Source organism: Ursus americanus, chromosome 18 (assembly GCF_024610735.1).
Source record: "Ursus americanus isolate L20-20 chromosome 18, mUrsAme1.1.p, whole genome shotgun sequence".
Lineage (NCBI taxonomy): Eukaryota > Metazoa > Chordata > Mammalia > Carnivora > Ursidae > Ursus > Ursus americanus.
In genome coordinates this window covers 35,141,068-35,162,197 of record NC_142144.1, presented here as the reverse complement: position 1 = coordinate 35,162,197, position 21,130 = coordinate 35,141,068, and the positions used below count along the sequence as shown (strand labels likewise).

Genomic DNA, 21,130 nt, shown 5'->3' with positions numbered 1-21,130 from the left:
TACATGCTAAAAAATACTGGTTTAAACCAACAAAGGTAGTAAAGGAGTAACAGAGGAACAAAACACATCAAAAGGAGGGGCACCTGGGTGGCTCAGTCGTTAAGCGTCTGCCTTCGGCTCAGGGCGTGATCCCGGCGTTATGGGATCGAGCCCCACATCAGGTTCCTCTGCTGGGAGCCTGCTTCTTCCTCTCCCACTCCCCGTGCTTGTGTTCCCTCTCTCGATGGCTGTCTCTCTCTGTTAAATAAAGTCTTTAAAAAAAAAAAATCATGGGGCGCCTGGGTGGCACAGCGGTTAAGCGTCTGCCTTCGGCTCAGGGCGTGATCCCGGCGTTGTGGGATCGAGCCCCACATCAGGCTCCTCTGCTATGAGCCTGCTTCTTCCTCTCCCACTCCCCCTGCTTGTGTTCCCTCTCTCGCTGGCTGTCTCTATCTCTGTCAAATAAATAAATAAAATCTTTAAAAATAAAAAATAAAAAATAAAAATAAATAAATAAATAAATAAATCAAAAGGAACATGAGGCAATGAAAATGTGTGTCCACACAAAAACCCGCACGTGAGTGTTCATAGGAGCATCATTCATAAGAGCCAAACAGTGGAAACAACCCAAATGACAATCAGCGGATGAACAGATAAACAGTACATTCACACAATGGAATATTATTTGCCAAGAAAAGAGAAGAATGAAGTACTGATACATGCTATCACATGGACGAACCTTGAAAACACTATGCTGAGTGAAAGCAAGATACAAGAGCCCATCTGTTGCATGATTCCATATATGAAATGTCCAGAAGAGGCAAATTTATACAATGAGAAAGTTAACTAATGGTTGCCTAGGACTATGGGTAAAGGAGTTGGGGTGGGCGGGGGGGGGGGATATAGGGAGTGACTGCCAGTGGACATGAGGTTCCTTCTTGGGATGATGAAAATATTCTAGAATGGATTGTGATGATAGTTGCAAAATTCAGTGAATACGACAAAAACCACTGAATTTTATACTTTTTTTTTAAGACTTTATTTATTTATTTATTTATTTGGCAGAGAGATAGCCAGCGAGAGAGGGAACACAAGCAGGGGGAGTGGGAGAGGAAGAAGCAGGCTCCCAGCGGAGGAGCCTGATGTGGGGCTTGATCCCAGAACTCTGGGATCACGCCCTGGGCCAAAGGTAGATGCTTAACAACTGAGCCATCCAGGCACCCCCAAATTTTATACTTTAAATGGGTGAGTTATATGGTATTTCAATTATATTTCAATATAAAACTGATAAAAGATAAAATTGTAAAATACCCAAAAAAGCAACCCAAATCTAATAATGCAAGAGGAGAAGAAGGAGAGAGAGGAGGAGGGGGAAAAGGGAAGGAAAAGAAGAAAAAAAAAAATCAAGATCAAGTTAGGTTTATTCTATAAATACAAAGTTAGTTTAATTTTAGAAAATTAATTAATATACTATATCATTGTTTAGAAATCTTTTCTCCCTGCCTACCACCCCACTATAGAGAGAGTATACTTTGGGCTTTGCCATATGACTTGCTTTGGCCACGGGAATTTTGACAGACATGTTATGACCTACAGACATGAAAGCAGTTGCAAAACCGTACTTGTCGTCTTACATTTCTTCCATCGCCATGAGAAGAAAATGCCCAGGCTATCCAGCTGGTCCCAGGAAGAGAGACAAATGGCACACAGCAAAACATGCTAGCCAATCCTAGTTTAGAATGCTGACCCCAGTCAACCCATGGATTTAGGAGAATTAGTAATTGTTTTGTGCCACTGGGTTTTTGGTTGTTTTTTTTTTTTTTTACGATTTATTTACTGGGGCCCCTGGGTGGCTCAGTTGGTTGAGCATCCAACTCTTGATTTTGGCTCAGGACATGATCTCAGGGTCCTGAGATCGAGCCCCTCATTGGGCTCTGCACTAAGCGTGGAGCCTGCTTGAGATTCTCTCTCTCTCCCCCTCTGCCCTTCCCCCTGCTTGTACTTTCTCTCTCTCAAAAAATTTTTTTAAAGATTTATTTACTTATTTTAGAGAGAGAGAGAGTGCAAGCAGGGGGAAGAGTAGAGGGAGAGGGAGACAAGGAGACTCCCTGCTGAGTGGGAAGCCCGTCACAGGACTCAATCCCAGGACCCGGAGATCATGACCGGAGCCAAAATCAAGATTTGGATGCTTAATTGACTGTGCCACCCAGGTATCCCTATGCCACTGGGTTTTGATATGATTAGTTACATGCCGCTTTTGTGGTAAGAGCTAACTGGTATACATAGCTACAAAAAACCCCACGGTAAACATGAAACTTAATAGTGAAAAATCAAAAACATTCTTTTAAAGATCAGGAACAAGATACAAGCGTCTACTGCCATTACTTCACTCAATACTATACTGAAGGTCTCAAGCAAAATAACAGAAATCAAAGATATAAGTATTAGAAAAAAACCATAGTAAAGATTTTGTATTTTTTGTTTTATGGGTTTTTTTTAATTTATTTATTTGTCAGAGAGTGAGGGAGGGAGAGGGAGAGAGAGCACAAACGGGGAGCAGCACACAGAGGGAGAAGCAGGTTCCCCACTGAGCAAGGAGCCTGATGCAGGACTCAATCCCAGGACCCTGGGATCATGACCTGAGCCAAAGGCAGACGCTTAACGAACTGAGTCACCCAAGCATCCTGATAGTAAAGATTTTGAATTTGATTCTGAATGAGATAATGGAGGTTTTGAGCAGAGAGAGAAAATGAACTGACTTACACCTTAAGCAGGAGTATTCTAGATGCTGGGTAGAGAAGAGGCTGTAGGGAGACAGAGGCGTAAACAGAGACCAAAAAGAAGACTACTGCAAAAATCCAGGCAAGAGGCAGAGGTGGCTTAGATGGGGTCAGAGGCAGTGGAAATGTCAGAAGTGATCAAGATATGGATAGATTTCAAACATTTAGCATACGCAATTTGTTGATATGCTGAATATAGGGTAGAGAAAAAGAGAAAAGTCAAGGATAACTCTGAATTGTCCTGCCTGAGCACCTAATGGATTAGATTTACTGAGATGGGAAAGCCTTAGAGAAAAGCTGGGAAAGAGGTACAAGATTCAAGAGTTCTGCTTTGTACCCACTGATTTTGAAAAGCCAGTTAGATATCCAACTAGAGGGGGCGCCTGGGTGGCTCAGTCTGTTAAGTGTCCGACTCTTGGTTTCAGCCCAGGCCATCATCTCATGGGTCATAGGATTGAGCCCCATGTCCCGCTCCCATGCTCGGCGAAGAGTCTGCTGGAGATTTTCTCTCTCTGCCCCTTCCCTCCCAAACACAAGCACATGAGCACTCTCTCTCTAAAATAAATAATCTTAAAAAAAAAAAAAAAAAGATGATATGGGGCACCTGGGTGGCTCAGTTGGTTGAGCGTCTAACTTTGGCTCAGGTCATGATCTCAGGGTCCTGGGACTGAGCCCCACATCAGGCTCCCCACTCCATGGGAAGTCTGCTTATCCCTCTTCCTCTGCCCCTCCCCCAGCTTGTGCACACTCTCTCTCTGTCTCAAATAAATAAAATCTTAAAAAAAAAAAAAGATATCCAACTGGAGCTGATGAGTAAGCAACTGAAAATAGGAGCCGAGTTCAGAGGAAAGGTGGAAGAGAAAATGGGAGTTATTAGCTATGAACAGTATTTAAAGCCTTGGAGTTAATGAAATGACCTGCCGCATAAGTGTGTAGAAAGAAGAGCAGAGGTCCAATGATGGAGCCCTGGGTATGTCAGTGTTTAGAGATCGGGAAGATGTAGAAGATCAGCAAAAGAGACCTAGAAGAAAGAGCCCATAAAATGTGAGGAGAATCAAGAAATTAAATGAAGAAAGGAATTTGAGATGGTATTTTGGTTACACAGAAAATGGCCTTAGGAGACAATGCTAATGAAGTGCCATGATGCCTACAAGTTACTTTCAAATGGTACAATAAAAATGTATTATATTCTATCAGCTCATATATCGTATACCACATTAGAGAGAGAGACACAGAACAAAGAGCAAAACGTTAACAATTGTTGAGACTAGATGAAGGTATACAGGTATTCACCATGCATTCCTTCAACTTTTCTGCACGTTTGAAATTTTTCATAATAAAGAGATGGTAGAGAGGACTGTTTTGAGAAGAATAGGTAATCAACTATATTCATGAAACTGCCCTTCCTAAGGCCAAGTAATCTTATATCCCTAGTAGCCACGCTGTGGTCTCTAAATACCATTTCTAACTAAAAGGAACTATGAATCATTGGAAAAAATAGCTGATACGAGCTCTAGTCTAGGAGTGCACAAAATGAGCCTGGAACATTTTACCAAATCAAATAGCAAAAAACCTTAAGGGTTGTGTCAAAAGGACTCATTCCCACTGGCCAAAACAGGACAATTTAAAAATGATAAAAACAGCTAACAATTGAGACACATCATACATGTGTTAAATTATGAGTTCATAATGGTACTATTTTAAAAAATCCTCAGAGTGCCTGGGTGGTTCAGTCAGTTAAGCATCCAACTCTTGATTTCAGCTCAGGTCATGATCTCAGGGTTGTGAGATTGAACCCTGTGTGAGGCCCCGCACTGAGCATGGAGCCTGCTTAAGATTCTCTCTCTCTGGGGCGCCTGGGTGGCACAGCGGTTGAGCGTCTGCCTTCGGCTCAGGGCGTGATCCCGGCATTATGGGATCGAGTCCCACATCAGGCTCCTCCGCTGTGGGCCTGCTTCTTCCTCTCCCACTCCCCCTGCTTGTGTTCCCTCTCCTGCTGGCTGTCTCTCTCTCTGTCGAATAAATAAATAAAATCTTTTAAAAAAAAAAAAAAGAAGAATGAGTATCATTTTCTAACTCCTACATTGATGAAACCAGAGCAGTGATTCTCAGGGACAATTTTGTCCCCCAGGGGACAACTGGCAATATCTAGAGACATTTTTGGTATCACAACTAGGAGAGCTGCTACTGGCATGCAGTGGGTAGAGGCGAGGGACAGCCCCCTAACAATAAAGAATTTTCTGGCTGCGGGGAGCTGGGGTGGCTCAGCCTGTTAAGCGTCTGCCTTTGGCTCAGGTCATGATCCCAGGGTCCTGGGATCCCAGGTCCTGGGAGCCCCACATCAGGCTCCCTGCTCGGCGAGGACCTGCTTCTTCCTCTCCACCTCCCCTCTGCTTGTGTTCCATTTCTGTCAAATAAATAAAATCTTTAAAAAAAGAAGAAGAAGAAGAAGACTCCTGGGGTGCCTGGATGGCTCAGTCAGTTAAGCGTCTGCCTTTGGCTCAGATCATGATCTCAGGGTTCTAGGATCAAGTCCAGCATCGGGCTCCTTGCTCAGCAGGGAGTCTGCTTCTCCCTCTGCCGGCTGTTCCCCCTGCTATACTCTTCCACTCTCTGTCTCTCTCTCTCTGGCAAATAAATAAAATCTTTTTTTTTTTTTAGATTTTATTTATTTGACAGAAAGAGACAGCGAGAGAGGGAACACAAGCAAGGCGAGTGTGAGAGAGAGAAGCAGGCTTCCCGCTGAGCAGGGAGCTCGATGCAGGGCTCGATCTCAGGGTCCTGGTATCATGATCTGAGCCAAAGGCAGACGCTTAACAGCTGAGCCACGCAGGCGCCCCTTTTAAAAAAATAAAGAAGAATACTTATCTTTTAGAGGTTGACATACTGAAATATTTGTTGATGAAATGATATAGTATTAGCAATATACACCAAATAATTAGGTGGGGGGAGACAGCAGGGGCATAGAGTATATATGAAACAAGACTGACCATGAATTGATCATTGGAGAATCACTGGCATAGAAGGTGCATGAAAGCAGGTACCTTCACCTCAGCCAGCTCATTTACGGCAACAATACAACTGAGGCACAGGTAAGTGATTTTGCACAAGGGTCTCCACAAATGGTCTTACCCGACATAAATAAGGGTTCATTGTTCTATTCTCTACTTGTTCTTCTTTTCATGTTTGACATTTTTCCATCATAAAAGTCTGAAAAACAACAAAAAGATCTTCTAATAGCCTAACTTAAGGAATACTGAAAACTTATCTTAGCAGACCCACTCTACTATTTAATGCTGTTCATTATTCCACTTTCCCTAAATTCCCCATTCCTTGGATTCCATGGCACCAGTCTCTCTAGATTCTCTTCCTATCTTTTCACCTTGTTTCTTCTCAGTCTTCTTCATGGAATTCTCTTCATCCACCCACCCATATATTTATTTATTTACTTTTATATTTTATTTATTTGAGAAAGAGTGAACACACAAGTAGGCAGAGGGGCAGAGGGAGAAACAAACTCCCCGCTGAGCAGGGAGCCTGACACGGGGTTCCATCCCAGGACCCCGGGATCATGACCTGAGATGAAGACAGACACTTAACCGACTGAGCCCCCCAGATGCCCCCCCACCCTTTTAATGTTGATGTTCCGATTCTTGTCAGCCCATTTCTCCCTCTATACACCCTACTTGAATGGCGACATCTACCTTCATAGTTTCCTTTATCGTCACCCCTTTTCTTATGGCAATCATCTGTCTTCCCCCAAACTTTCCTCCTCCTGGCTTCTTTATCTCAGCTGATACCATCCAGTCATCTAAGCTCAAATTTAAAAATGATCCTGGCCTGGGCACCTGAGTGGCTCAGTCGGTTAAGCATCTGCCTTAGGCTCAGGTCATGATCTCCCGGTCCTGGGATCGAGCCCCCACATCAGGCTCCCTGCTCAGCAGAGAGTCTGCTTCTCCTTCTCCCTCTGCACAACCACCAACTCGTGCTCTCTTGCTCTCTCAAACAAATAATTCAAATCCTTAAAAAAAAAAAAAAAAAAATCCTGGGGAGCCTGGGTGGCTCAGTCAGTTAAGCATCTGCCTTCAACTCAGGTCATAATCCCCAAGCCTCAGGATGGAGCCCCACCACAGGCTCCCTGCTCAGTGGAGGTCTGCCTCTCCCTCTCTTGGCTCCTCCCCCTGCTTAAGTCGGCTTCTCCCTCTGCTCCTTACCCCACTTGTGCTCTCTCTCAAATAAAGAAAATCTTTAAAAAATAATAATAATTAAAATAATAATTTAAAAAAATTAAAAAATTATCCTGGCTGATGCTCCTTCCCTCCATTGAACTGACTCTAGATACTAAATCAATCAGCAAGTTTTCCAATATTAGTCGAATGTTTCCTCCTCTCCTTCCCTACTATCCCTATCCTAGTTCAGTCTCTCACCCTCTCCTGACTGACGGATTGGCAATCTCCTTGCCTCCATACGACAACCACAGTGATCTTTCTACAACAGGATCCTGGTTCCTATGCTTGGAATTACTACCACCAACAATAGTAACTCTCAAAGGGTCAGATATATTTGATTAAATTATCTATTGTACTATTATTTTAACAAAATGAAGCATAAATTCCTAGTGCTTATCTCATACAACTATGGAAAGCAAACTTACAAATTAATTAGTGGATGCTAACATTAAGGTGATGAATGAGTTTGTTTTGCTGAGACCAAACTGACTCTGGAAGAATGAATATGATGCATAAGGCCCAGGCATATGTTGTTCTCAAGACTTGCCTGCCTCCCCTGGCTCTAGGACGACTGCGAATTTCTCCCATTCTCTCTCCAAACCTGTGCGAAACCTTCTGTTGCACGGTGCCCGTGCCTTCTCTCCGGCCTTCTCTCCACCCTAAGGCACCGTTTGTAAATCTAAGACCGCTTTTTCTCCACTCATTAGCCCTGGACAACTAAATAGAACTCAGCTCCAACTCTCATAAACACAGGCCAGGACTTGTCAGAAGGCGAGCACCCATATGGATGCAGACTGTGCTTGTATAAATTTCCTTTCCATCTTACCACAAAAATAGAAATGCAGTACTCGAGAATTTTTGAAAAGAATTCAGCCTTCCTCCCTGAACCACTGTCGCAACGCGTTTCCCTCCGGAGACCTGCAGCTTCCACTCCCGCCGCCCTCCATTCCGCCGCTAGGTGGCGAGATGCTCACTGCCGCCCGCAAACGCTTGCCCCGGAGGTGTCCGTCGAATCGAGCGACGTCACTCATCCCTGGCGATAATTGGCTATTTCACCGACGCCCGGGGGGAGGAGCCAGCGGAGAACCGGAAGCGTTGGGTAAGGCGGGTGCGCAGTGCCTGCGCATTCAGGGCCCAGCGCCGACTTAAAAGAGGCCAGCTGCAGCTCCTCCTCCAGCCTGAGGGGGCACTCTGGATTCCTACGAGGGGGAGGGCGGAACCTTCTGAGAGGGGTCACACTGATAAGGGCTGGGCCACACTGAGGGGAGGAGTCACGTTGAGAGGAGGGGTCACAGTGACCGGCGGAGTCACTCTGGGGGGGGGGTCTCATTGTGTGGGAGGAACAGACAGAGGGGTGTTGCACTGAGGGGTTCTGGTACACACCGACGGCGGCAGTACCGTACTGAGGAACGGTTCCTCTGAAGGGGTGGGGGGGGGGGGTCTCCGAAGGGAAGGGCTCCTGGAGGGGCGGGGTTTTGCCGAGGGGTGGGATCCCACGGAAGGAGGGGCTTCCGGGCAGGTGGAGGCTTTTCTGCAGAGAGATAGGGCAGTTTGGAGGAAAGAGTAAGAGGAAGGTTCAGGCTGGGTGGTCACCGGGCGGATACTCCTCTTTTCCTTTGAACTTTATTCGAGGGAGGCGGGATGGAGTAAGGAGGTGTGTGGCCACACCTGGGACGGGCTGGCCACGGGCTCACTATACAGGCCTGAGGCATCACAACCTCCCGAGAGGGGAGAAGGTGTCAGGGAATCCAGAGGTGTAGGGGTCGAGACCTGGGAAATGGGTAGGCTGAGCCAGAGCGGAGGCCGGGAAGGTAGGCAGGTTGCTGGGCTACCTCCGATTGTGTCTGACCCTGAACGGTCTACTTTTCTGCCCTGCTGGCCCACGGAGCCCAGGAATCCGGCGGCTTCCTGAGCCCGGCTCTCCTCAGACAGTGGCCTGAGCGTGGGAGGAGAGAAAGGACTCACAGGGCAGCTAAAAGACATTTGAGCTGCGCGTACGCACAGTCAGCCCATAAGTCCCTTCAGTTACTCAGCTCGGGCCCGAACTTATTTGGCCCCGACGTCCCAGACCCACTCGCCTTGAGTGTCGCGGCCGCCGGTTGGGGGTTGCGTACCTGAGGGGGCGTGGCCGCTGCCCGTGGGCCGGGCTGGAAGGAGTTAAGCGGAGGCCCGGCTCAGCCCCGCCCCCGGCAGGCCGCGGAGCCCGAGCCCCAGCGGCTAAGCGGAGCAGCGGCCGCCCGCCCGCCAGCCAGCCCGCCTCCGCCTGCGGGGAGCCCGCCCGCCTGCCCGCCGGCGCCCAGGAGAGCCACCGCCACCGCCCGGCCCAGGCCCAGGCCCAGGCCTTGCGCAGAGCAAAGCGGAGCGGCGTCTACCCAGGCCCTGCAAGCCGGCGCGGCGGGGGCGGGCCCAAGATCTTCCGCGGATCTTCCATTCTCCAGGGCGGGAGCGGGAGCCCCGGCGTCCCGGATCTGGCTGGGCGCACGCCCATGGCAAGCGCGGCCTGCCCGGGCCCTGGCGACCCTGCCATGTGAGGCAGGCCCGGGCTGGGGGCCCGGCCATGGCCGGGGAACGGCCCCCACTGCGGGGCCCTGGGCCAGGGCCGGGAGAGGCGCCGGGGGAGGGGCCCCCGGGACCGGGGGGCACGGGTGGAGGCCCGGGCCGGGGCCGCCCCTCCTCCTACCGGGCTCTCCGCAGCGCCGTGTCCAGCCTGGCGCGCGTGGACGATTTCCACTGCGCCGAGAAGATCGGGGCCGGCTTCTTCTCTGAGGTCTACAAGGTAGGATCATCAGAGAGGGCAGAGGGGCGGGTCCGAGCCTTAGACGCGAGGCTGGAACTAGGGGGACCCGTGCGACCTGGCGGATCTGACCGGGACTCGCGAACCTATGCCGCCCCCAGGTTAGGCACCGACAGTCAGGGCAAGTCATGGTGCTGAAAATGAACAGACTCCCCAGTAACCGGGGAAACACGCTACGGGAAGTGCAGCTGATGAACCGGCTCCGACACCCCAACATCCTAAGGTGAGCGGCCCCAGCCGCTTGCTGAGAAGCTTGCTGGGAGAAGAGGAAAGATCCCGCGGGAAAAGTGGGAACTATAGAGGGGCCTGGACTCTTACAGCCTACCCTCCTATCTTCCCCATCCTCTTCCAGGTTCATGGGGGTGTGTGTGCACCAGGGGCAGCTGCACGCTCTTACAGAGGTGAGGATGGGCCAGGAAGGAGGGGACCCCCACCACCACCAAGGGGAGAGGGAGTCAGCGCCCAGTGCATCTACAGAGGAATAATGAGAGGCAGCAGGACCTCCTCCCATGAGACGCTTCCCTGAACTTCCCTTTGGGCTAACCACAAATAAAATGCCTCAGTTGGCCACATTCTCTCTTTGCACAATGCTGTCCAATAGAACTTTCTGCAGTGATGAAAATGTTCTATAGCTACATGTGGCTAGGGAGCAGTAGAAATATGACCAGTGTGACTGCGGAACTAAATGTTTAATTTTGTTTAAACTTAGTAATTTAAATAGTTGCAATGCCTTGAACAGGACAGCCCTAGAATATGAGTGGGGGAACCAGGAGCACAGACTGACCCTTCTGAACTTTGTGATCCTCCTGAGTGTCTCCTGGCTTATAAGTGGGAGACCTAGAGTACAGGCGGAAACCTTGACATTCATTCCCCTTCTCCCCCCTATGCCCCAGTATATGAATGGGGGGACCCTGGAACAGCTGCTCAGCTCCCCGGAACCCCTGTCCTGGCCTGTCAGGCTCCACCTGGCTCTGGACATTGCCCGTGGCCTGCGGTACCTGCATGCCAAAGGTGTATTCCACCGAGACCTGACATCCAAGGTAGGCTGGCCAGGTGGGTGGAGGCATGAAAGGGGATTTGAGGCTATTACATTGTAACCGGCCCACAGATGTTGGAATGTGGATAGTAGACATGTTAGGATGTTGGAGTAGCAAGGCCCTGGAGAATGGGGACTGGGGGGAGGGGAAGCTCTGAGGGGCCGAGTACCACGATATGTTTGGAGTGATAGATGATGTTGAAAGATTGGGGTGCATTGGAGAACTGGGAGATCAGAGAGGGTTGGGGTTACTCTGAAGTGACAGGGCATTGGGGTATATATTGGGAGATAGAGAATAGAAGGTGATGGGTGTGTGGGGATGCTATATGTATGTCAGAACTGTCTCATCCGACGGGAAGACCGAGGATTCACGGCTGTTGTGGGTGACTTCGGGCTGGCTGAAAAGATTCCTGTGTATAGGTGAGGTGAATGCCCCTGTGCCCCCCCCCAAACTTTCTAGGAGGTCCTATCTAAGTGAAGCCCCCAGAGACATTTCATTTGGAGTGGGGAGGGGGCTGACCTCATCCCCTTTTGTTTAGGGGGGTTATCTGAGTGGGATGTCTCTGATCACTCTGCCCCTACCCCTGCAGGGAAGGGGCAAGAAAGGAGCCATTGGCCGTGGTAGGTTCCCCATACTGGATGGCTCCAGAAGTGTTGCGGGGTGAGCTGTATGATGAGAAGGTAAGACATCGATCCTTTAGATTCCAAGGCCTTCCAGAGACCCTTGAGATACTTTATAAGGCCCCATTCCAAGTTCTTTAACAGCCATACTGAATATTTAGGAGACCCCCAAATTCCCCGTTGACCTCTCATAGGCACCCCTCCAATGCATGAAACTATCAAGACTTCCCCCAAATTCTGACAAAATTCTGACGTGAAAACCGTGGGTTCCTCCCGCTGACATTCTCTCCTTCCCACCAGGCCGATGTCTTTGCCTTTGGGATTGTCCTCTGTGAGCTCATTGCGCGAGTACCTGCGGACCCAGATTACCTACCCCGAACTGAGGTGAATGATGCCTCCAGGTTTGAAAAGGGGGAGCTCCAGACTGGAGCTCCTAACCAAGGAGGGTTCCCTGGAGGTTGAGGTCTGATTGGGGGTCAGAAGGAGAACCCAAGGAAGACTGACTTGAAGGCCTCCTCCTCTCTGTCCCCACAGGACTTTGGCCTGGATGTGCCTGCTTTCCGGACCCTGGTAGGGGATGACTGCCCACTGCCCTTCCTGCTCCTGGCCATCCACTGCTGCAATGTAAGAGCCTCTCTCTCCCTGCCCACCACCCCCATCCATCAGCTGGCAAGGCCCTTCTGCTCCAAGTGGTGGGAGGAAAATATAGGGACCCTCTTTTGGAGCACTGAGTGAAGCTGTCCCTGTCTCTACCCATCAGATGGAACCTAGCACTCGTGCTCCCTTCACTGAAATCACCCAGCACCTGGAATGGATCCTGGAGCAGCTGCCTGAGCCAGCCCCCCTCACCAGAGCTCCACTGACACACAATCAGAGTAAGTGAGCATGACCTTGACCCAACTGAATTCCTTTTGCCTCTTCCTCAGAACTCAGGGGATTAAGACTAAGTGTATTTATTAATTGTAAGGTGGGGGGGGGGGGTTGTGAAAGGACATCTCAAATAAGATATTTTCAAATTCTAGAGCCAAGGGAGGGGAAGAAGGAAAGAAGAGGTAAAGGAGGGCTAGAGGTGACATCTCCCCCTGTCCAAACTACCCAGTGGACTCCCTTTTGTGGGCTCTAGTCCCACCAGCCTCCTGGTGAATAATGAGGCCTCAAGGAGCCATGATCAATGCTGAGAACAGTAACCACAGACTTCTCTGTCTACAGGGTCTGTTTCAAGAGGGGGTCCCTCTGCCACACTTCCTAGGCCAGACCCCCGGCTTTCCCGAAGCCGGTCAGACCTCTTCCTGCCCCCATCACCAGAATCCCCCCCGACTTGGGGGGACAATCTGACTCGAGTCAACCCCTTCTCACTCCGGGAAGACCTCCGGGGAGGCAAGATCAAGCTGTTGGACACACCCAGCAAGCCGGTCGCCCCCCTGCCCCTTGTTCCACCATCACCACTGCCCTCCATGCAGTTGCCCTTGGTGACCACTCCAGAGACCCTGGTCCAGCCTGGGACACCTGCCCGTCGCTGCCGCTCGCTCCCATCATCCCCTGAGCTCCCCCGACGTATGGAGACAGCACTGCCAGGTCCTGGCCCTCCCAGTGTGGGCCCCTCGGCTGAAGAAAGAATGGAGTGTGAGGGCAGTAGCCCTGAGCCAGAACCCCCAGGACCGGCTCCCCAGCTGCCCCTGGCTGTGGCCACAGACAACTTCATCAGCACTTGTTCCTCGGCCTCCCAGCCCTGGTCCCCTAGATCAGGACCTGCTCTTAACAACAACCCCCCAGCTGTGGTGGTGAACTCCCCACAAGGCTGGGCTGGGGAGCCGTGGAACCGGGCCCAGCATAGCCTGCCCCGGGCAGCAGCCCTGGAGCGGACAGAACCCTCGCCACCCCCTTCAGCTCCCCGGGAGTCTGATGAGGGGCTGCCCTGCCCTGGCTGCTGTCTTGGCCCTTTTAGCTTTGGCTTCCTATCGATGTGCCCCCGCCCCACACCAGCTGTTGCCCGCTACCGCAACCTGAACTGTGAGGCGGGCAGTCTGCTCTGCCACCGAGGGCACCATGCCAAGCCTCCCACACCCGGCCTGCAGCTGCCCGGGGCGCGCTCTTAGCAGTGGGGCCTGTGGTCTCTGGCCTCCAACTTTGGCCTTCAGGATGCCCCGTGAGGACAGAGCACACATGTTGGACAGTGCCAGCCCCAGATGGGCTGACCGGCTCTTCTCCCCATGTAGGGGAACCTCAGCATGGACTCAAGGGACAGAACATTTCCTATCTAGCCCCTGGGCTTGCTCTCCCGTGGGCGATCACTGAACCAGACAAAGCATTGCTGACACATGAGACTAACACGTGCAAATTATTTAAAAAAATTTCAATAAAACTGCCTGGCTGGCTCCGGGCTGCCCCTATCCACTCAGCCCATGCGCCCTCCTCCACCCCCCTGCAATTCCACTGTGGGAAGTTCTTGGGGAGGCCAAAATCTCTTCTAGCGACTTCTTCACCCGTTTCCCTGGAACAGTCCAGTTTCTGGGGCAGGATTTCAAGCAGGCAGCAGGCTGGCTAGAAGTGTTGGGCATGGATCAGCCGTTGGCTGGGCACTGCCCAGGCAGAGTAAGGGGACGCCGGAGGGAGATGATCTTAGGACCTGCAGACTGCAGTTAGGGGGGAAGGGTACAGGCTCTTGTTGGCATGAGTACCTATAAGAGTAAAGCACCAGTGAGCTCTGCAGCTGACTGTTACTAAGAACCCTCATCCAGCTTATCCCACCTCCCTGGACGGCCACATCACCAGCCTCCCTTCAGTTCCAGACCTTTCCTGCCTGATCCCCCCTTACATAAGCAGACTGAGACCCTGAAGGCTGTAGAGGTGACCGTCACACTCAGGAATAAGTTTTACCCCTGGCTTCTGAGCCCCTGCTCTGAGTTCCTCTCCCTCCCTGTTCCCCAACTCCCACGCCTCAGTTGATCTGTGTCATGCTTACCCAACTCAGGGCAAAAAGTGGTCCCTATCTGGATTCTTGAAAGCTGCCATCTCACAGATGCAGGGAAGGCGATTAGTACAGTCCTCCTGCTGTATTTTTGGCCAGTTGCTTTGTACCTTGTAACATCTTGAGCTTTGACCATAATACCTAAAGATTGGTGAGGTAGAACTGGGATAAGCTCTGCCCCTCCTCTCCCACCCTTCATTCTCTCCCCTTGCCCTGCATTAAACACAATGAAGTCCTAACCTGCCCTGCTTGCCTAAGGCCATGTTTAGGTATGGTTCAGGGACAGATGTCTACTCTAACTCAAAGAGGATTTAGGACCAGGGGAGGGAAAAATCACCCAAGATATTAAAGATGGAAATTCCATAGGGAACATAGGAGATGACTCCCCTGTTTCAGGGTCCCTGGAGTTGATCTTCAAAGTTATCCCACTGCTCCCTTACTTCCCTGAGGCAACTAGTGCCCCAAGAGGCCCTGAGTGAGAAAGTGCCACCTCAGTTTGGGTAGCCTTGTCAAGAGATGGGAAGTTAGAATGCCAGGGTTCATGAGCTGGTAAAGTCCTAGCTAAAGCCTCAGCTTCTCCCTCTGAGAGAAAGATGACATAGGTCCCAACCTAGTAACTTAAAAAAGTGCCTGGGACTGCCAGGTACTGGGAAGGCGCCAGAGAAGAAGACTATCCTACAGAGTCAAGGAAAGGAAATGGACAGGTAGGCAGTTACAATACTGACTTGTAAAAGGATTTTGGGAGCAGGACCTCCCAAAACTTTGGGGGCTGGAGGGGAATCTCATTACTATGTCTTTATGAAGGAATTACGAAGTTGAGTATGCCCAGAAGTCCTCACAGACTTACCCAAGGACTCTTTTACCATCAGCCTGCTGCCACCTCTTAGCAAAGCCGTAAACAGCCCAAAATGAACCAGGTGGATTAATTTGTGTCAACATCTTCCTCGCGCTGTTGGGGTTTGTAACCTGAGGGGAGATTCAGAGAGACGAGAGGTATGTGGAGAATGATAAGAAATATTCCAATGGAGGGGGGGCAGTGTAGGGAGGAGGGGATGTGGGCCGATGGAAGAAAATGAGCACTACAGGGAGGTCTTGGAGCTTTGACAAGAGGACTGTCTGGCACAAGACATCAGCCCATCGGTGACCTGTCCCTGCGGCCTCCTAGTGCCACCTTGCAGATGCGGCTCACCCTTCAGTTCATCTCCCAGCTGGCTAAGAATTTCTGCCAGCCTTTGAAGGGGAATTGTTTCCATGGGCTGCTCTGTTCATATGGACCCAGTCCCAACAACCCAGCCCACCAGATATGGGACCTCTCTGCCTGAGAGGGCATAAGAGTCAAAGAAGCTATTAAGCAGCCCTGGAGAGTTGACCAGAAAGCTGAGATGAGAAACGTAAAAATAAAGATGGTTCATGAGCTTCAACTCTCGTGCCAACTCTGGCCGGTTGGTAGGGGCCACCTGGAGTGCTGTGCTGAGAAGCCGCACGGAAAAGGAGCGCATGCCCTGTACGCACTGCCGTTCCTGACTCGATGACATATATCCCTCTACCTTACAGTACCCACTACAATCTGCAAGCAAGGTATGCTTACTGAAAAAGAATAAGAAATGTCATTGAATGTGGCCAGGTCAGAGGACAGAGATTTACAGTGGTTCTGGCTCTCCTCCCAAGTTCTCTCCGCATATGAGATGTAAAAGCAGCTCCTCTCGTTCAGTATCCAGCCCACAGGACAGCAGTTATCTATAAACCAGAAAGAACGTGACAGGACAGCCCAGACCCAGGAGGGAGATCTCCCCATTTGGGACAAAAGTGACGATTCCTGGGTCCGGTCGTTAACAGTTCCCCTCGGTCTAGTCCCAGCACCTTCACTGATTTCTAGCCCTTCATCTTTGTGATCCGTCTCCGGCCTCCCCTGGTAATGCCATTCCAATGTATATTTAGTAAAAGTCTTAGTACTCACAACATCACTCCTTAACAGTCTGGGAGGCTTATTTTAATAGGGTGGTGGTACTATTCCCAATTTCTGAATGATTGCAGTCTCCCCCCCTACACTTTGGCTGACCTCCCTGGGCCCCCCATAAGTGTTCAATTGGCCTCTTAATCGTCTCAGTTGCTCCCTAAAGCATTCCTCGATGCATATTCAAAACTTGCCCACACCCTCCAAGCTGCTAGCCACCTTCTTCCCTCTCTCCACTCTTCCACAAGTAATACCCTTGGCTCCTGTTCTGCTGAAATTGTCAGACACTTGATGTGAACTCTCTCCATTTCCCTCCCACCCCAAAATCTGTCTCTTCTCTGTTCCTCTGTCCCTGACTACCTCTAAGCAACAAATATCTCTCTTTCTTTCACAGCGTGTACCCCAGTCTGTGCTCCTGATCCCAAGCCACCTCTCTCATTGCTTTGTTCCAGGAGTCCTACCTGCGGCACTCAAAGATCCTTCCTCCTTCCCCAGCTCCCTCTCTTCTGTCTACATTGTCTCATGTCCTCACCCAGCTACCCTCTGTCCTGTGGCAATTAAAAGGAATACAAAGTCAGTGTGGCCAAATGGAAGAGGGTGAGAGGGTAAGTGGTATGCTGAAAAAGGTAGGCAGGGACCTCGGAAGCCAGGCTAAGGATTTTTTTATTTTCATATTACAGGGAAGAGTAAGCAATGTAGGGTTTTACATAGAGGATTGTTGTTCACTGTCCATCCGAAGTGCTTGGACGTATAGTATGTAGTCCATAACTTTTGATGTAATTAATTAACTGGAATGATCAGATTTTTTTTTAAAAGGATTACCCTGGCTGCCACATGGCAAGTGGATGGGGAGGCGGGAGGGGAGAGGGATGTTTAGGACCAACAATGCAGCAAGCTGTTGCAGTGATCCATGCAAAAGATGGGGGTGGGCAAAAATGTGAATGGATATATAGACTCAGTGGTGGAAAATGGAAGGAATTCTTCTGAGGGAGTACGGCACCTGCTAAAAGCAAGAGAGAGGGTGGTGGGGTACGGAGCTATCACGGAGAACAAGCCAAATGCACAGCTGCCAGGCAGCACCGACGAACGGGCTGAGGTTCAGACTAGAGTTTTGGTGGCACCAAGCAGAATGATGGCACAATATGGCACACCTGGGTGCAGGCAGGGGCAAAGGGGGCAGTTCATCCAGAGTCGAGACAGTGCCACTCTGGTGCACCAGAAGGACAACAGAACAAAGGAACGAGCAGCTGAAGTGATGGGCCCCAGAAGCCAAGATGGGCAGAGAGAAGTGACAGCCGAGGCAAAGGGAGGAAACGGGAGACAGTGGGTTGGAGGCCTCAATGAGGTTGAAGAAGAAGCGTGGGGAAAGCCTGGAGGAGGCAGCTGTGGTCAGAGTGGAGGTCTGAAACTGGCCTTCCGGCAGAAGAGCAGTTCAGGATGCTGAGGTCTGGGGTGCAGCTGAGGAAATGGGTGGCAGCACTGCCTGGGACTGAGGGTCACAGAGAATGAGAAGGCTAAAGACAGGAGGGTTGGGGGTGTCTGCATATCAACTCTCCACTTAAGCCTTGGGGGAGTATCCCAATGCCCCCTGAGCTAGACGGAGCCTAACCTGGACCATAGGTAACCAGTCCATGAACATTCCAGTCGCCTTGGGCTTGGCTCCCTGCCTCAAACCTCAGCCTACTTCTTGCACAGCCTCTCCCCTTTTATGTGGCCCCCTCCCTCATGCCCACATACTGCCTGAGCTCCTGCCTTCAAAATAGATGAACTCTCCACTCCAGCTCCCTACCCCACATCACCCCCACCCACCTCATTGTGAGTGCCACCCACGCTTGAGAGCTTCAGCTACCTTGCCCCACCCCCAGACTGTGCCTCATCAATCAGTAACTCTTAACCCTTGGGGAATCTCAGATGTAGGGAGAAATAAAGCTACAGACCCTCTCTTTAGAAAAATGTGCAAACAACCAATTCCACATCCCAATTCCGGGGTTCCCAGATCTTTGACACTGATACCAAGGGCAGAGCCCTGAGCTTGGTGCTTTGGACAGTGTGGTCTGCATTGCCGGCTGCCATTCTCCTTCCACCTACAGGGTCTGCCTTAGAGCTGGGTGAGTCGCCCTAAATCCAGAAAACAGCCTGATCCTCCTCTCTGTTGGCCGCCACTCTCATTTGCTATCCCTTTCCTCAACTACTCAATGGCCCCCTGACAGACCGCTGCCACGACTCTGTCTCCTCACTTCGATCCATCCCTCACAGCAGACCCTCCCATCTCTCCTCTCCCAGACCAGGTACCTGCCAAGGGGCATGTGAATATGGGCTTCAGTGCGTCCCGCATGCTGCTCAGCCTCTGCTCCAAGGTCGTCCTCTGCACCTCCTCACTTTGCAAAGCTTCCTTTGTCTTCTCCCTCTCAGACTGGCAGGCCTGTAACTGCTCTTGGGTAGCCTGGCAAACCCTCTGTTCCTCCTGTAGTGCTTCCTGACTCAGGGCTAGTTCCCTCCTGGACCCCTGCAGATCCTCTTCCCTCTTCCCCAGCTGGGTTATCTTTAGGTGGAGCTGCTGTCTCAGGCTGCTGTTAGTGGCTTCCAGAACCTTGTTCGTCTGCTGGAGCTGCTGAGACACTTGCAGATCTGTTCGGCCATAATGAGAGATTTGGAGGACATCTTCAGCCATGCCCTGGTGCCCTGAGACTTCAGCGTCAGTCCTTTTTCTGTTCTTGCAAATTTTTGCAAAACAGGCTGAAATATAAGCTCTGACTGCCTAAAGCTTAAGGAGGTACTGGATTGGGTAAGGACAATTTAGGAAGACACGGTACTCTAAAACAGACCTGGCTGGAAACTGGACGAAAAGCTAAGGATGTGGCGGTAGTGACTTTGGCCCTGCCCAGAGGAAGGGCAGCTGTTTGGGGAGAGTAGGGGAGAAACTTGCTTGGGATAAATGGGAAATGGGGGACAGCCATACTCACAGCGCACTCCCAGGCAGATGGCGGCCACCCCTAACAGCAGGCAGGTGAGGAGCAGGCCGAGAAACAGGTACTGCGTACAGGCTGCACGGCCTTAGGAAGACAGTGGGATGAAGGCAGAGAGCCCCAGGAAAGTTTACAGACTGAGGGGCTGGTGGGTGGGGGATATTCATGGGAAAGAGCACCCCTCAGAGGATGTGGTGCGGGCATGGTGGGCTTTGTCGCGTAGTGAATTCCGTGGGTAGTGGAAGGAAGGTGTTTCAGAACAAGGGCTGGGATCATTACTGGTAAGGATTGAGGGGCGCTACCTTGTAGGGTGGGAACTAAATCTCAGCCGGAGACAGAGGACGGGGGTACGTGAATGGGGACCACCGTAAGCGGGGAGGAGGGAGGATCTGGGTCAACCTGTGGGAATGATACATATGGGTATGGGGGTCAAAGAGGCAGGGAAGGGTCTCGGGCGGCCCGCTCAGGCCGGGCTCACTCTGGGTACGGGACCCGCACACAGCCGGGCCCAGCACCAGCCCCGCTGGGACCCCGACAGCACGTGCTTGGGGGCCACCCCGCGCAGCCTGGCGGGGTCCGCGAGGTGGGAGAAGCCGCCCGGCCCGAGGCCCCGCCCCGCGTGCCCGAGCGCCTGCCGGGCCGCTGGGGGCGCGCGCCGGCGGGGAGGGCTCGTACTCACCCGCGAGGAGCCTCCCGGCAGCGGGTGACGTCACGGAGCTCCAGGACGCGGCTGGCTGCCCTGACTGGAGCCCTGAGGACCCGCGGCGACTCCAGTCAGGGGATAGGAAGCCCCGGGAAATTCCCCTTCTTTCCGCCCTCTCCCCCTCTCCCTCTCCCTCTCCAGCCTGGCCCGAGATGCCTTCTGCGACACCCTGAGATGCTCTGGGACACCGTTAGCACTCTCCGGAGTCCCGCATCTCCCCCAGGACCCTGCGTCTCTCCTGAGTCTTACTACATCCTCTCCCCCGGGACCCCTTCCTCTCCCTCCTGGGTCTCCCCTTAGGTTTTACTCAGCGCGCCCCCCCCCCCCACATCTGCCTGCCCCAAACCTTCTCCCCGGGAGTGCTCTCATCCTCTCCCCTGCCCTTTTCTCTGTCCCGTGACTCCCCATTTCCCATTTGAATTCATCTCCCCACAGGGGCTGCCCTGATCTCTCCTCGGAGCCCATTGGGACCTCCACCTTGCCCCTGAGAGCTTTATTCTTGCCTGGCTCCCATTTATCCAGGGCTCATTCTTCTCTTTCCTGAGCACCCCCTCCTTTCCCAGAGATATTGTGCCATCCGCCCACCACGCTCAAGAGTACAGTGGACTCCCAGCTCAACACACACACACTACACACCACATGCACACCCCACCCCGTCAAACATACATCCTCTGGACTCTCCGTACCTGCTTTGTCCCCTACTCCAGAAGAAGCCAAGCCACCTGAGACTGAGGGCACTTGTACATTCTCGTAGGTGAGTTCCTCATCCTCATCAGTCTCTGGGTCTGGAGGGGAGAGAAAAGGTGGAAGTGGGGGTGGGGTCATGAGGGAGCATGGGGTTGCAAAATAAAGAAGATGCCTCTTGCACCCTTACCCTGTCCTAACCGGCTGGAGATGCTCTTCTTCAGGGGAGCCTTCACGAACCGCAGGTCTGCGTAGGTGATGGCCTCAGCCATTGCCCTGAGCACCTCTGCTCCCACCCGTCTCCACCTTCTTCCACCAGCCCCAAGCTTCCCTTGACACTCTCCCCTCTGTCCCTTCACACTTTTGGGGTCTGTGTCCCTTCTGTGACTGCACAGCTTAGTGCTTTGCCCTGTGAC

General features: G+C 51.7%; 2 protein-coding genes and 1 long non-coding RNA gene across 4 annotated transcripts; 1 reads left to right on the top strand and 2 right to left on the bottom strand.

Annotated features, from left to right (window-relative positions):
* Positions 1-1,046: 1,046 nt before the first annotated feature.
* On the bottom strand, positions 1,047-7,961 carry LOC148108587 (uncharacterized). Its single transcript, XR_015727419.1, has 3 exons — positions 7,815-7,961; positions 5,892-5,969; positions 1,047-1,309 (listed from the first exon to the last, which is right to left on the bottom strand). It is a non-coding gene; the product is annotated as an uncharacterized LOC148108587 (long non-coding RNA).
* A 546-nt stretch (positions 7,962-8,507) lies between these two features.
* Positions 8,508-13,856, top strand: TESK1 (testis associated actin remodelling kinase 1). Its single transcript, XM_045780626.2, has 10 exons — positions 8,508-9,764; positions 9,884-10,005; positions 10,135-10,183; positions 10,676-10,822; positions 11,156-11,238; positions 11,409-11,499; positions 11,740-11,823; positions 11,974-12,063; positions 12,200-12,314; positions 12,649-13,856. Exons 1-10 carry the CDS (start codon positions 9,546-9,548, stop codon positions 13,533-13,535), a joined length of 1,887 nt encoding a protein of 628 aa, XP_045636582.1. The 5' UTR covers positions 8,508-9,545; the 3' UTR covers positions 13,536-13,856.
* A 126-nt stretch (positions 13,857-13,982) lies between these two features.
* CD72 (CD72 molecule) lies at positions 13,983-21,130 on the bottom strand. 2 transcript variants are annotated; one of them, XM_045780627.2, is made up of 9 exons: positions 20,905-21,130; positions 20,717-20,815; positions 20,007-20,078; positions 19,325-19,414; positions 18,654-18,989; positions 15,996-16,144; positions 15,255-15,373; positions 14,402-14,548; positions 13,983-14,117 (listed from the first exon to the last, which is right to left on the bottom strand). In XM_045780627.2, exons 1-8 carry the CDS (start codon positions 20,984-20,986, stop codon positions 14,407-14,409), a joined length of 1,089 nt encoding a protein of 362 aa, XP_045636583.1. In that variant the 5' UTR covers positions 20,987-21,130; the 3' UTR covers positions 13,983-14,117; positions 14,402-14,406. The 2 variants fall into 2 exon arrangements, 1 of the variants encoding a protein (XP_045636583.1); XR_015727417.1 differs by lacking the exon at positions 13,983-14,117 and having other exon boundaries at positions 14,413-14,548; positions 16,052-16,144.

Bases quoted from the DNA above. Each gene is read 5' to 3' on its own strand.
- TESK1 (XM_045780626.2), top strand. From the start codon at position 9,546: ATGGCCGGGGAACGGCCCCCACTGCGGGGCCCTGGGCCAGGGCCGGGA. The intron at 9,765-9,883 runs GTAGGATCATCA...TGCCGCCCCCAG, and splicing joins TCTTCTCTGAGGTCTACAAG to GTTAGGCACCGACAGTCAGG. The intron at 10,006-10,134 runs GTGAGCGGCCCC...ATCCTCTTCCAG, and splicing joins CGACACCCCAACATCCTAAG to GTTCATGGGGGTGTGTGTGC.
- CD72 (XM_045780627.2), bottom strand. From the start codon at position 20,986: ATGGCTGAGGCCATCACCTACGCAGACCTGCGGTTCGTGAAGGCTCCC. The intron at 20,816-20,904 runs GTAAGGGTGCAA...TCTCCCCTCCAG, and splicing joins CTCCAGCCGGTTAGGACAGG to ACCCAGAGACTGATGAGGAT. The intron at 14,549-15,254 runs GTAAGTCTGTGA...ACCAATCTTTAG, and splicing joins GATGGTAAAAGAGTCCTTGG to GTATTATGGTCAAAGCTCAA.